The sequence below is a fragment of the Theropithecus gelada genome, chromosome 16 (assembly GCF_003255815.1).
Source record: "Theropithecus gelada isolate Dixy chromosome 16, Tgel_1.0, whole genome shotgun sequence".
In the NCBI taxonomy this organism is placed as follows: Eukaryota; Metazoa; Chordata; class Mammalia; order Primates; family Cercopithecidae; genus Theropithecus; species Theropithecus gelada.
Window position 1 is genome coordinate 47,168,871 of NC_037684.1, and position 14,372 is coordinate 47,183,242.

The following is a 14,372-nucleotide window of genomic DNA, read 5'->3' on the forward strand; positions in this document are numbered from 1 at the left end:
CAAGACCATCCTGGCTAACATGGGGAAACCCCGTCTTTACTAAAAATACAAAAATTAGCTGGGCATGGTGGTGCGTGCCTGTAATCCCAGCTACTTGGGAGGCTGAGGCAGGAGAATCGTTTGAACCTGGGAGGCAGAAGTTGCAGTGAGCCGAGATTGTGCCACTGTACTCCAGCCTGGTGACAAAGCAAGAGTCTGTCTCCAAAAAAAAAAAAAAAAAAAGGCAATCAAGCTAAAATGATGAAAATGATGGTGGATCCCCATCCAGTATGACTGGTGTCCTTCTAAGAAGGGGAGATCTGGACACAGACAAACACAAAGGGAAGATCATGTGAAGACACACAGAGAAGACAGCCACCTCCAAGCCAAGGAGAAGAGAGGCCTCAGAATAAACCAACCCTGCCAACACCTTGACTCGGACTTCCAGCCTCCAGAACTGCGAGAGAACAAATTTCTGTTGTTTAAGCCTCCCAGCCTGCGACCCTTTGTCATGACGGCCCTAGCAAACGGATTCATGTGCCAAGCCCCATATCCCACTGCGGTGACCACAGCCTTCTGAAGCTTGGGCGGAAGCGCAAGGAACACGGGAGGAAGCCAAGGAACACGGGAGGAAGCCAAGGAACACGGGAGGAAGCCAAGGAACACGGGAGGAAGAGCAAGGAACACGGGAGGAAGCGCAAGGAACACAGGAGGAAGAGCAAGGAACACGAGAGAAAGCAGAGAGGGGCTCCCAGGCAGAGCCAGAGACCTGTTTCTACGGAGCAGGTCTCCAGTCTGGCGCCTCCTCTCTTAGAATGAAAACACAAAAGAGGGTTGTGGAGGAATTTGGAATGTTATGGGATGTACCTGGGTTGTGGCAGCAGAGCCCAGACCTGGCCCAGGCGAGGTCTGCTCTGCCATCCACGGGCACTCCTCCTCCTCGCTCTCAGACCCTCTGGAACGAAAAGGAAGAAAGAGCCCCTCACTCATGTTTCCCGCTGTGCCCACCTGCAGGTGAGCGGCCCCCTCCCTGCTGGTCTCTTTCCCACATCCCACCCCTCCGGCTACAGCCTCCACGCACTGCTCCTGCTCCTGCTCCTGCTCCGCGGCCCCACCTCTGCCTCCTCCCGCCCTCTCTTGCCCTTGGCTGCCCCTCCCAGGTTCGGCCTCCCCGCACGCACTGGTTCACACTCACACTGGGGCTCCCCGGCTCGCTGCTGGTGCCGTTTCATTTCCCATCTGCTCACCTCCGGCTCATGAGTAATGAGAGTTTACAAGTTGAGTTTCCATATGTGGAGCATTTATATGTTCTTCTTCAACAAGGAGGGGCGAGTTCCTCCGGCTTCATGGTCTCTGGCACCCAGAGGCTTCCTAGCCTGTTGTCAAAGGAGCCTCCTTCCCTGCCTCCTCCCTCACACAGCCCTGTCCCTTGGGAGCAGCAGACCCAGTTGTGAGCGTTCAGATACTGCTTGTTGGGAGGCCTGGATACGATTTTACATTCTCTGTTTTTCATTTTTAAAAAACACATGTTCAGCAACATTCACACTATTTTGTTCTCAGATGGACTAGGGAAAAAAATCAAACGTTTCCTTGTGTTCTCTCTCAAATATAAAATTTAGTGTAAATTGTTTCTGCTTCCTCTCCCTCCTCCCACACTCTCCCTCCTCCTCTTCTTTCTCTTCCTCGTTCCTTTCTCCTTTCCCTCCTCTCCTTCCTCCTGCTCCTCTTCCTCCTCCTTCTCCTCTTGGCTTTCTCCTTCCCCTTCCCTTCTTCCTTCCCTCCCCCCTTTCTCTCTTCTTCCTCTTCCTCCTCCCACACTCCTTGATTCAAATATTTTTCTGAAGGTCAAAGGCCCTATATGAAAAAAGGCTCCCCGGCTCAGCAGGACATACATGATACATTTCCACTGGGGAAGGCCTTGCCCCTCCCACTGCAGCGACAGCTGTCACTCTGACCTTTCCTACCTTGGAACAGATGGGGCACGGGGAGCAGGTGTCTGGGGGCGAGTGGAGATTGAGGCTGACAGTCACCCAGCTGTGGCTCCTGGGGTGCTCTCACTGGCCCCCCACCCCCGCCCCATGGAAGGCAGCGTCTCTGGGAGTTGGAACCTCTCCTTCTCTGCATTTCTCATGCCCCCTACTCAGGTTCTAGCCTCTGGGGCTCACAGTCCTCAAGGGCCCTTGTCTAATGCTTTGGCCGCTGTTTCCTCTTCCTGCCTTTCGCTCTGAGGCAGGCCTCACTGCCTGGTGCTCCCCTCCACCTGGGTTTGGTTCTGAGGCAAAACCACCTCCTTCGCCCACATTATCCCCCAAGGACAAGCAAATCAGCTGTCCTTCTGGTTCTCTGTGGCCTCATTCAGCCTCTCCATTTTCTCTTGATGGAAAGTGGAGAGGAGTCAGCCAAGGAGGACAGCAGAGGATGGCCAGCCCTGCTCTGGGCCCAGCCAGTGCTGGGGGATGGTGGCCTGGGCTTCGGACATGGCTCAGTAAGGACAGATGGGGCACTGCAGTAGGATTAGTCCAGATCTGCTCAGACGACCTGCACGCGCCCCCATCCCGTCTCATTCTCCTTGTTCTCACCTGTCCTGCTGTCCTGCTGTCACCAGCTCTGCACAGCACAGGCACTTGGAAAGGGGATTTAATCAGTCTCTTGGCTATTAGTCCCCAAGTAGTAATTGAAGCGGGCTGATTGGACCTATCTGTTAAGCCCAGGGAGCTGTGGGGAGATGGCTTTTGGAGCGTTTCCTCCGCCTGCTAATCTATCTGTCTGGCATTTTATCTGGAGCCCAGAGCTCATGCTTGAGCACTGAGGCATTTTACAGTATTATTATTACTTAGCACTTATAACATACTTCATCAATGAGAGGGTCGGCGGCCGCGCCGTCACTCTAAAGCACGGCGCTACAGATAGAGAGATACGGATCTCACTCCGGGTGTGTAATATTTGATGTCTGTGTCTTTGGGTTGCTTGTGATCTTGTTATTAGTTTTGTCTCCTTGAGAAGAAAACCTACCTTCGTTCTCCTGATGCATGGGGGTCAGGTGGACCGAAGGGACAGGGATGGGGGCAGGAAGGGTGCACAGGGGAGGGCTTAGCTTGGGTTCCCCCAGAAGCAGACCCAAGACAAGGGGTTGTATGCATTGATTTCTTTGGGAGGTGATCTGGGGAAGTACTAGGTTAGGGGAGTGGGGAAGGAGATGGGGGCAGGAAGAAGTGAATACAGGATGCTGTGCTACTGAGAAGGTTACCGCCATGGGCAGTGGGGCCCAATTCCACTGGGGAACTTGGCAGCTGGAGATTTCATCCTCTGAGTCCATCTGACATTGGCCGAGGCTGCTTCCAGGGCCATTCACTCCCCAGTCCCTTGAGCTCGGCCCCTACCTGGGCTGATAGAAGCCCTCAGGTGAGTCCCAGATGCCTGTGCCATGTGCTGCCCGCTGGGTGCCCGGGAGGTGTGGACGGGGCCCTGGCAATGACAGCCGTGGCTTTGAAGCTGGACACAGGTGTTCTGATAAGGGAACGAGCCCGGGAGAACAGCCCTTCTCTGTCATCTCAAACCCTGCCAGCTCTGTGTATCCCCTGCACCTCAGGGCTTGAGGCTGTGCCACAAAGTCCAGGACAGTTTGCAAAGGTCTGGGGACTGTCTCCAGCTGCTCCACCATCCCGAACCAGAGTGGAACGTTCAAAGAGAGGCACAGCGTATGCTTGGGTTCGAATGCCGGCTCTGGCCCCTTCTGGCTTTGTGACCTTGGGCAAGTGACTTCATCTCTCTGGCCCTTAGTTTTCTCATCTGTGAAATGGGAGTAGCAGTGGTAACTAGCAGGAAGGTCTTCGAAGGTTACATGAGAGAGTGTCTATAAAGTGCCTGGTCCCGTGTCCAGCCGTAGAACAGGAGTCCAGGACACATTCCTTCCTCTTCCCTTTCATCCAGGGCTCTGACTCCCACCCAGGACCCCGACCAGAACACCTGAGTCTGGTTTCCAAGTCTTTTTTTTTTTTTTTTTTTGAGACAGAGTCTCACTCTGTTGCCTAGGCTGGAGTGCAGTGGCACAATTTCAGCTCACTGCGACCTCCACCTCCCAGGTTCAAGTGATTCTTCTGCCTCAGCCTCCCGAGTAGCTGAAACTACAGGTACATGCCACCATGCCCGGCTAATTTGTGTATTTTTAGTAGCGATAGGGTTTCACCATTTTGGTCAGGCTGGTCTCGAACTCCTGACCTCATGATTTGCCCACTTCAGCCTCCCAAAGTGTTGAGATTACAGGCGTGAGCCACCGCGCCTGGCCCTCCAAGTCTTTGAGTGACAGAGATTTCCTCAGAGGCTCACATTCCCAGGGAGTGGGACTCCTGCTTCCAGGACGCTGCATCTTTCCGATGCCGAGGGCAGCGGGCACCCTGCTGACCACTCCAGCAGCCCTGCCTGATGCCTGGGCTTGCAGATATCCCCATGCTCATCAGGCCAAGGCAGAGCTGCATGGCATCCCCTTAGGGGCCAATTTATACAGCAGCTTAAGTATTGTTTAAAACTCCTTCCCCTTCCGGGAGATGGGAGGGGCGGCTGCTGCTGCTGCTCCGGCTGCAGGCTCTTCTTCAAAGGGTCTCCCCATAGGCAGATGGAAAACTTGCTAGGAAAAGCTTTTCTTTTCTTTTTTTTTTCCATATCTATTTTTTCTTAGTTGCAATTCTCGTTCCTGCCTGATTCTCTACCTTCCACAGAGCCAGCAGGTACCTCAAGGGGATCAGAGCTCTCAAGGCCCCTGGGGGCACCTCCTGCAGGAAGACTTCCCCAGTTACCCCACAGGCTCCAGCAACGCTTGTTTCTGCTCCCCCTGGTTTCCTGGCTTCCTTGTGGCCGTGTGCTTCATGTGTGGAGCTCCTCTTTGTGGACTGATGAGTGTGTGTACTGGGAACTTGCTGTCTGTCTATCTAGGGGGATGACAGTGTCTCGAACGATAGGACTTGGGTCTCATCCTTCCTCTGGGCTGGGGGAGCTGCTGCCGACTGGTTGGGGTGAGACAGTCTCTGAGCCCACCCGAGGGCGCCTGCCTGCCCAGGTAGGCTCTGGTAAGAGCCAGTGACTCTGCTATATAGGGGATCCGTCAGAGCTGAAAGGTCTAGAAGCCCTTCATCATATTAAAGACCAATTCTGTGCAGATTAAGAGGACACAGCATCTGTTCTCTTGGGCTTGGGGAAGCCATCCATCCCACCTAGAGCAGCTCTGGGCGGGCAGAGGAGCTCTGGGCAGGAAAGGGAAAAACTCAGGTGGTGAGATGGTGAAGAGCAGCCTTCTCCTGTGCCCCTGAAGAGAGGCCCCAGGTGCCCCGAGTGTCCAGGCTCTCGTGTGGCTCTGGTTCCCCCCAAGGTGTCGAGCACTCTGCCTCCTGCACGGGGTCATGCTTTCAGTCAGATCCCCCAAAATGCTCAGGGGCCCTTGCTCTTTCTTAAGACAGACTCATCTGACTCCTTCCAAGGCTGAGAGCTCAGCTCTGTTGGGGCATTGCCTGCCGTCCTGCCTTCCCCCTTTTCCTGCCTGGCTGCATGGTGGTCCAGGGCCATCTGGGGATCAGCTGCACGGTGGGGAAGGGCCACTTCTTCCTGGTAGGGCTGGCCAGGAACAAAGGCAAGGGGACTGGGGAGGGGACTGGGCTCTGCTCTATTTATACTGTATCTTGGGGGAGGGCACGTTGGCAGCCCGGAGCTCTGGATGCCTCCCAGAAGCCTGAGTGGTGGTGGCAGGGGCATCTGTCCACTGAAGGAAGGGCAGAGAGAAAAGAATGGGCATTTATTGATTTTCTTCTATATGCCAGGCACCAGGCCAGGCCTCTGTAATGCATGATCTCATCATGTAAATATAGGATGGTGGTCAGGAGATCAACTTCCAAAATCGACAGAACTGGGTTAGAATTCCAGCTCCCCCAGTTTCTGGCTGGGGTAGCACCGGGCAAGTGGGTTCACCAGCCTAAGCCTGACTTTGTTCCTCTGTGAAGTGTTTATAATCAAAGCGCCTTCCTCCAAGAGGCCCTCTCTCTAAAGCACACGGCAGCGTGCTGACCCAACAGGACGTACCCCGTGAACATTAACGCCTTCTGTTGCGAACGACCACGTGATGCAGAAAAAAATCATGTCCTGATTTTTGGAAGACGCAGCAGCCAAAGCCTAAGACGTGAAGAAACTCACCTGAGGCCACTAAATTGGAGAGTGGCAGCGCGGAGATACAGGCGAGGCCCATGCCTTCCAGGTCCAAAGCCCAGGCCCTTCTCAGACGTCCTCCAGCCTCCACGGGGAAAGAGATAAATGATCCCAGTGCTAGCGAGGGGCCCGGCTGCTCAGCCACGCTGGAAGGGCAGGGAGACCCGGCTGCCAAGCTCCCAGCAGTTGCATAGCTGGGCAGGGACTTTTCCTTGGAGCCGGAGGAGAGGCTGCTCCAAGGTGGGCCCCCGGACATGGAAGGTGGCTCTGCCGGGACAGCTGTAAACTCTTTAACCTTGTGTGGGGCTTCGTCCTTCAGCAGCCCGGTGAGGGATCAGTGGCAGGGGCGATGGTGGGGGAGCTGGAGGTGGCGGTGGAGGCGGTCCCGCACTCACTCACTCACGGCAGAATGGACTCTGGATAAACAATTATAGACTATTTACCTCAGACCATATGGTGCTGGGGAACAGGTGTGCGGGTAATGAAGAGCCCAGCTCCAATTAAGCGTCTGGGAACCCGGCCGGATTCCCGCTGAATCTTGCGCTTGGGTTGAGGCCCACTTACAAATGAGAGCTAAAAGGACTGAGGCTCGGGGAGGCATGAGGCTCGGGGAGGCAGGAGCAGGAGCCTGAGGAGTGCGTGGCAGGGCCAGCCAGCGGCCCCCACCCGCCGCTCTGTACCTGCTGGCAAGCGGGTACAGCCCAGGGACCTCATCTGGGCCTTCTCCGTGGCAATCTTGGTGCATCTGGGAGTTATGAGGGGGAATGGTTCATGGCCATGCAGCTCTTGGTGAGGCTGTCCTGGGACCTGTCAGGGTGGGAAGTTGGGGGGTGATTCCTGTTAAGACTGGGGGGATGGGGCAAGCACCTGTCACTCTCTAAGGTCCTTCCCACCCTGACTCTCCCTTGGCCTTCATTCCCAACCATTCAACACGTAGTTTTGAGTACTTACTGTGTACTGAGCTAGGCACTGGGGACATGCTGATTAAAAAGAAGTAGACAGAGGTCTTGCTCTCATTGAGTTTATATTTTAGGGGGATGGGAAGACGAACAGTGAGTCACATTCATAAAGTTGTCACATGCATGAAGAAGGTGAGTCACATACGTGGATAAGGTAATCACATGGATGAAGAAGGCGAATCAGCTACATGAATAAGGTCATCACATGCATGAAGGTGAGTCACATACATAGATAAGGTCATCACATGCATGAAGAAGGCGAATCAGCTACATGAATAAGGTCATCACATGCATGAAGGTGAGTCACATACATGGATAAGGTCATCACATGCATGAAAGTGAGTCGAAAACAGTAAGATCATCACGTGCATGAAGAAGGTGAGTCATACACATGAATAAAGCCATTCACGTGCACGAAGGAGGTCATTTCTAAGCTTGGTAAGTGTGAGGAAAGCAAATCATTTCATCTGCCTGATGGACTCTTAGCCATCCCTGCAGGCGCTGCTCAAGGGGTTTCCTCTTCCGACACCTCACAAATGCCTCCAGGGGTGGGTCACCAGCTGCCCCGGACTCCTGTCGCTCTCCTGCTCACCCCATTGACCCATTGCAGCCCTCAGAGGTTATGTAAACAGCTGCTTCTGTGCCCTCTCCTTCCAGGGCACTGCCCTTCTCCAGGTCAGGGAGGATGTCCGCCTCGAGTGCTATTTCCAGCATAGCACAGGGTCAGGCCGGCAGATGAGGGGGTTTGGTGAGTGATAGAGCAGCTTCAGCCTCCTGGGAAGACATTGTCCACTCCGGCCTGTCCTGGCCTGAGCAGGTAGGTGAGCAACAACTGCGGAGAGTGCCAGCCTCTGGAAGAGCTCCAGGGGCCTCCTCCAACCACGGCGCCCGCAAGGTGCCCCTCACAAGTGTTCTGGAGGCTGTGAGCAGAGCCAAAAAGATGAACAGCTCCTGTCCCCGTGGTGGGCTGATGAGAGTGGAACGAGGGCACATGTTCCAATGAATCTCTCGTGTCAGTTTTCACTGCAGCACAAACAGAGGAGGTAGGGAATGCATCGTTTCTTCTAGGAAGCCCCGGTTTCCGTCGCTGATGAGGAGAGAGAGACAGAAATGGGGATTTTTCACACTCCTTTGCCTGGTGATTATTTTTGTTTTTGTTTAATTTTGGATTAGCGCATTGCTTTACGACTTGACAGATGAAATCAGCACCTTCCCAAACTTCTCCGCTGGGAGACTGTCTGGAATGTCTCCTCCTGACCCTCTGGGGATGCTGCCCACTCCACAGGGCCCCCTGCAGCTCTGTCTGATTATAAAGGGAATACCTTCCAACAGAAATACACAGCTGGGTTATAGGAAATGGATAACAGATGATTCCTAGGAAAATCAACGTTTCAGATGAAAAACCTGCACAATTTCTGGGGGGTGCAAGGTTTCCGGAGCCAGGATTCTAGAAGGCTCCAGCCTCCAGCCCTCCCTCCCCAACCCAGAGGGCAGGAAGCAAACGAAATGGGTTCTGAAGTGGGAAACAAATTGGATTTTTAAAAAACTGCTCTGGTTCTAATGATCGAAGGGGTTATTCATAATCCTGGAGTAGAAAGTGTATCTTGAAATCTATGTTTTGTGTTGACAGCTTCTCCCTAATGGGCAAGATCTCACACATGATAGAGCCATAAAACGTGGCACTCCTGGCTGGCCCTGCTGCTTGTCTGATAAGGGAGATGGAGGGACTCGCCAGCACAGGCAGAGGGCCCGGGGTCTCACCCCGCCCCCATGCCTCCTCCCCACCCCAACTGGTCTCAGCTTCCAGCATGTTGCCAAGGCCCGTTCTGCGGAACACAAAGCCTGTGCTTTGCAATGGCGAGGACTCCATGTTCAAGAAAGGGTGGGAAATGCCCCCAATCTCTCCCCTCCTAGGGATTCAGAACACCCATGAGCACAGTCGTGGCTGTGAGGAGGCTTCCAGTAAAGAAAACCTGGTGAGCTATGCTCAACCCAGTGGTTCTCAGATTCGTCTGACTGCAGAATCCTGTTTTTACACAAGCCCTATTGATGTCCTACAGAACAAATGCTTTCCCGAACCTACGATGGGTCACATAACGGTATCCTTTTCCTAGGGCTACCCTATCAAAACACCACAGACTGGGGGGCTTAAATAACAGAAAGTCCTTCTCTCATGGTTTTGGAGGTTGGGAGTCTGAGATCAAGGCGTAGGCAGGGTTGGTGACTTGGCTGTGTTCTCCCTGTGTCCTCCCGTGGTCCTCCCTCTGCACATGTCTCTGTCCACATATCCTCTTCCTATAAGGACACCAGTCATGCTGGATTAGGGCCCACCTCAGTGGCCTTGGTTTGCCTTGATTACCTTTTTAAAGACCCTGTCGCCAAAATGGTAACATTCAGAGGTGCTAGGAGTCAGTGTGTCAACATATGAATTTGGAGGGGACCCATTTCTTCTCATAACCGTAGCAGTGAGCCTTGGCATTATGAAACGTGGTATTAGGGGGACCGTGAGGAGAGTAGAAAGGTGGGTAAGTGGGCAGGGTATGGCTGCTGGCTGCCCCTTGGCATGCTTCCCATCACAACAGTAATGACACTAACTACATTTTCACACCCGTAATCCCAGCACTTTGAGAGGCTGAGGCGGGGGGATCACTTGAGGCCAGGAGTTCGAGACCAGCCTGGCCAACGTGGTGAAACCCCATCTCTACTAAAAATACAAAAATTAGCCGGGCACGGTGGTAGGCACCTGTAATCCCAGCTACTTGGGAGGCTGAGGCAGAAGAATCACTTGAACCCAGGAGGCAGAGGTTACAGTGAGCTGAGTTTACATCACTGCACTCCAGCCTGGGCTACAGAGAGAGACTGTCTCAAAAAAACAAAAACAAAAACAAAAAACAAACAAAAAAACCAAAAACAACCAGTAACTGCATTTGCCAGGCATTTACACATTTTACCAGTACTTTTCCATCCATCAATTAATGTGATCCTTTTAACAACCTGTAAGGTTGGAGGTTCTATGGTTATTTCTACTTAACAGGGAAGGATGCCTGCACTTAGAGAGGTTGAGTCACTGGTTTCAGGTCACCCAGTAAATAGTGAAATCAAGGACTAAACCCAGGTGGGCTCAAAGAACCAGTCCTGAGAATTAATGGAGGATTGATTCCCTGCCCTCCCTGAGATGGAACCCGCCGTTGCTGGTAGCAGAAGCAAGAGTCATCTCAGAATGGCTCTGAGGGCCCCTGCCAGGCAAAGCCTGAGTTCCCACAGGTGGCATTTACCCTGACAAATCTGGGCCCAGGCTGAGGCCCACCTCACTTCCTGCCAGCTTGGATGGAGAGCCATTCCCTGGAGCTTCCCAAGTGGTTTCAGATGAGCGGATCCTGCTGGCTGCTCTAGGCACCTGCCCATTTGTGCTGAAAGTCAACCAGCTGTGAAAGGTTGCAGATTTTCTCAGCTGTCCTGGGGGTCGGGTGTGGTGGAACCAGGACACAGAGTGAGACCACCCCAGCTTTCCTGGCCTCATCTCAGAGACAGAGGCGGGCCCAGCAGCGAGCATTCTTCAAGAATGGGCAACCCAGGTACAAGCTGACTGCGAGCAGGACCAGAGAATTTGCTACTTGGAAGGCAGGAGAGGGTGGCGGCTGGGTTAGCAGCTCCATGAAACCAGCTGACTCACTTTGACCATGTCCATCCTGGCCTGGCCACCTGCTATTTGCTTCCTTGGTGCCTCTTGAAAAAGTCTGATGACCAGGTGAAACCCTTGCCTGCCAGGCCGGGAGGCTGGCTCTTCATGAATTCTTCCTCTCGGTCAGAAAAGGCAACTCTAGGTAACCAGGCCTGTGCCCGCAGGCTGATGCCTAACCTGGACTCACTTGACACTCCTGCTGCACGTCTAGTCCAAGATGCTTGGCAAAGGAAGAGCAGATCACTGGGAGGGATGGACCCGGAGACCAGTCCTGACCCCAGATTCTGAGCTGTGGAGCCCGGGGCAGCAGATTTGTTGCCTTCACCTCAGGTTCATCTTAATACAATGGGCTCATGAATAAATGTCGAGGTCATTGTGAAGGTCCCATTAAAGGAGAGGTAAAAAGTTCTCTGCAAAACTTTAAAACAGCTCTGCAAATGAGGGTTGTTAAAAGAGCCCAGGAGGCTGAGTGGGGAGGAAGGCTGGGGGACCAGCCATAAGCTCCTAAGCTGCAGTGCCAGCGGCTACCTGGATGAGGCTGGGTAGGCACCACGCCAGGCAGGACTCACCCTCAGCTTCCAGAGGGGCTTACAAGTGGAGGTCCATGAAACAGTCTGAGTCTTCGGCGGTGGTTTGCCGAGAAATGCCTGGAACGACCGCAGAACCTGTATACCGGCCAACCCCAGGGGGCACGATCCCTGGATACTCCCATGCGTGGTGAATAAGGTACAGTTGCTGAGACCCTCAGGGAAGGAAACCCTTTACCATGTGCCATTTCCTCTTCCCAGGACTCTCCCTGACTCTGCCCCAGGCAGGGATGGGACTGACCCCTGGGAACCTGGTGTGGTAGCGGTGGGAAGCACCCAGCAGAGGTTCAGGGAGTCCCCCCTCACTCTCGCAGGAAGCTCACTCATGTTGGTGGGTGGCTCAGTTCTGGAACGTTTCTCCAGAGAGAGGTCCTGGAAGTCCCTCAGCTGGCTTCTTTAGGGCAGGCTGGGGCTAGGGAGAGGAGAGCGAGGCCCAGGGTATGGATGTAAGCACTCACACTCACGGGCCTGCCTGCATGAGACTGAAAGAGAGCAGTGCCTTAGATTCCAGGCACCTCTCTTGCCTCACCCACGTCCCAGCCCTGCTTTTGGGAACCTCCTTTTTCAAGTTCTCTACCTAAGTGACACCACCCACTGCCCACCATAGCTCATCCTACCCTACCAGGTTAAAATCGTTCAAGTCCTTGGCCGGGTGCAGTGGCTCACGCCTGTAATCCCAGCACTTTAGGAGGCTGAGGCAGGCAGATCACGAGGTCAGGAGATCGAGACCATTCTGGCTAACATGGTGAAAACCTGTCTCTACTAAAAATACAAAAAATTAGCTGGGTGTGGTGGTGCACGCCTGTAGTCCCAGCTACTTGGGAGGCTGAGGCAGGAGAATTGCTTGAACCCGGGAGGTAGAGGTTGCAGTGAGTCAAGATCACGCCACTGCACTCCAGCCTGGGCAACAGAGCAAGCCTCTGTCTCAAAAAAAAAAAAAAAGAAAAAAAAAATTGTTCAAGTCCTTTGTCTGAGAGGAGACAGACATTCTGCCCAGGGCCAGGGGTGTCAGTCAGGCTGACAGTAGATCACATGGAAGATCTACCGAAGGGGATTCTGGGATTTGTCTTTGCATGGAGAAGAGGCAATTGGTTGAGAGCGTGCCTTTAAATATTTGAATGGACCTCCTGTGGGTCGATTAGTGGCCCCTGAAAGATTTGTCCACGTCCTGCTTGCCAGAGCCTGTGAATGCGATCTTATTTGGAAAAGGAATCTTAGCAGATGTAACTGAGTTAAGGATTTCAAAATGAGATTCTGGATTCGGGGGGACCCCAAATCCAGTGGCAGGTGTCATGACAGAGGCAGAGAGAGATTCGGGAGGGAGGAGGAGAAAACCACAGATGACAGAGGCAGTGATTAGAGCTTGGCAGTCCCAAACCAAGGGACGCCTGGGAGCAGGCAAGGAAGGATCCTCCCCGAGAACCTTTGGAGAGAGCGCATCCCGCCGACACCTTGCTGTTGGACGTCCGGCCTCCACAGCTGTGACAGGATCAGTTTCTGTTGTTGCAAGCCCCTCGGTTTGTAGCAATTAGTTACGGCAGCAACGGGAAGGAACAGCTGTGTCCTGTGAAAGAGGAGGCAGGCTAATTCCATGTGCAGCCAGAGACTTAGCAAGGAAGGGTAAGAGTTCCAGGGGGGGCGTCTTGCAGACCAACGTAAGGAAGAATTTCTAAGAAGGAGGCCTGCACCGCATCAATGTGGCTGCCTGGGGCCATTCTGCCTCCTACACCATCTGACTGACCGTCTCTTGGGAGCACAGTGGGTAGGACTGCTGTTTGGGAGGACGGGTGGGTTCGGTCCTCCCTCCTTAGTGGACACCTGCTGACGAGGTCCCCCGTGCGTGTGCATCACGACGGTAATTCTCCTTCAAGAAAGCATGTTAGAATGCAGACATAAGGGTGATGTCTTGATAGGAATAACTTCGAGTCAGCTCTAATTTCCTTTTTCAAAAGTGACATTATTTGCAAATGTTGGTACTGTAACTATTAACAATAATTTACTTGCAGGTAGCTCGCATTTCCCAGGGACACATCGCTGAGGCTTGTCACGGTGGTGAGAGAGAACTGTGGTCTCCTAGGAGGCATGGAGCAGCCTTCCCACACTCTCTGCATGCACACATCCTAGGGGGATCTGGTCCAGGGGCAGGTTCTGACTCCCCAGGCCTGGGCGGGGACTCCAGACGCTGTGTCTCTCAGAAGCCCCCGGGGGACAGTGACGCTGCGGGTCCACAGGCCACAGGGATCCAGAGTGGCTGCTGGTGAGTTTCCAGAAGACCCAGAACTACTATTTAGAGGGGGCAGGGGAAGGCGTTTCACCTCGCTACAACTTAGGCTGGGCCGGAGGAGAACACAGCTTTCCTTTCAGCGAATGCTGTTGAACAATGAAGTGGGACCTGGGGTGGCCGAGATGGACGTCCTGGAGAAGTGTGGGCCGGGAGACCTAGAAGCCACCTTTCGATAGAATAATCTAGGATCTCAAAACTTCCCGGGTTCCTGTCCCATCTGGGGTCAAAGGACTTGATGAGACGATGCCGAAGGAACCCCAGAGCTGACATTGTGGAGCTTGTCTCCCGTGCCAAACTCTTGCCTTAGCTATCCGCTTTAGTGCTCACAGCAATTCTAGGATTCAATAATTCCTTTACTACTCCATTTTGCAGACGAGAAGACAGAGTATAAAGAGGTTAAACCATGCCTATGGTCACCCCTGTCTGGTGTAGATGAGATTTGAAGTGGCGTTTGGACCCCAGAGCTGAGCTGATTATCACCATGTCGTTCAGCCTTCCAGAATCCTGCAGACGGTCAATAGGGTACCCTGCCCTCCTGTCCATGCCTGGGCCTCCCAGGCCTAGCAGAGTGGCGTAGGACACTCAGGGACGGGCCAGGGCATCCCTGTACGTGGCCGCTCCCTAGGTCACCCCCTCTCCCTGCTCTGGTTGGCTCCACACTTTTACATGAAGCCCCGCTGCTCCCAGCTGGG

General features: G+C 53.7%; 1 protein-coding gene across 1 annotated transcript in view; it reads left to right on the plus strand.

Moving 5' to 3' along the window:
* Positions 1-14,123, plus strand: part of LOC112610146 — a 29,421-nt gene extending 15,298 nt beyond the window's left edge. Inside the window, 8 exon segments of the mRNA XM_025363480.1 lie at positions 504-765; positions 930-993; positions 8,301-8,393; positions 8,396-8,440; positions 8,756-8,943; positions 8,945-9,103; positions 13,407-13,653; positions 14,053-14,123. Coding sequence (XP_025219265.1) covers positions 504-765; positions 930-993; positions 8,301-8,393; positions 8,396-8,440; positions 8,756-8,943; positions 8,945-9,103; positions 13,407-13,653; positions 14,053-14,123 — 1,129 coding nt within the window.
* The last annotated feature ends 249 nt before the right edge of the window (positions 14,124-14,372 follow it).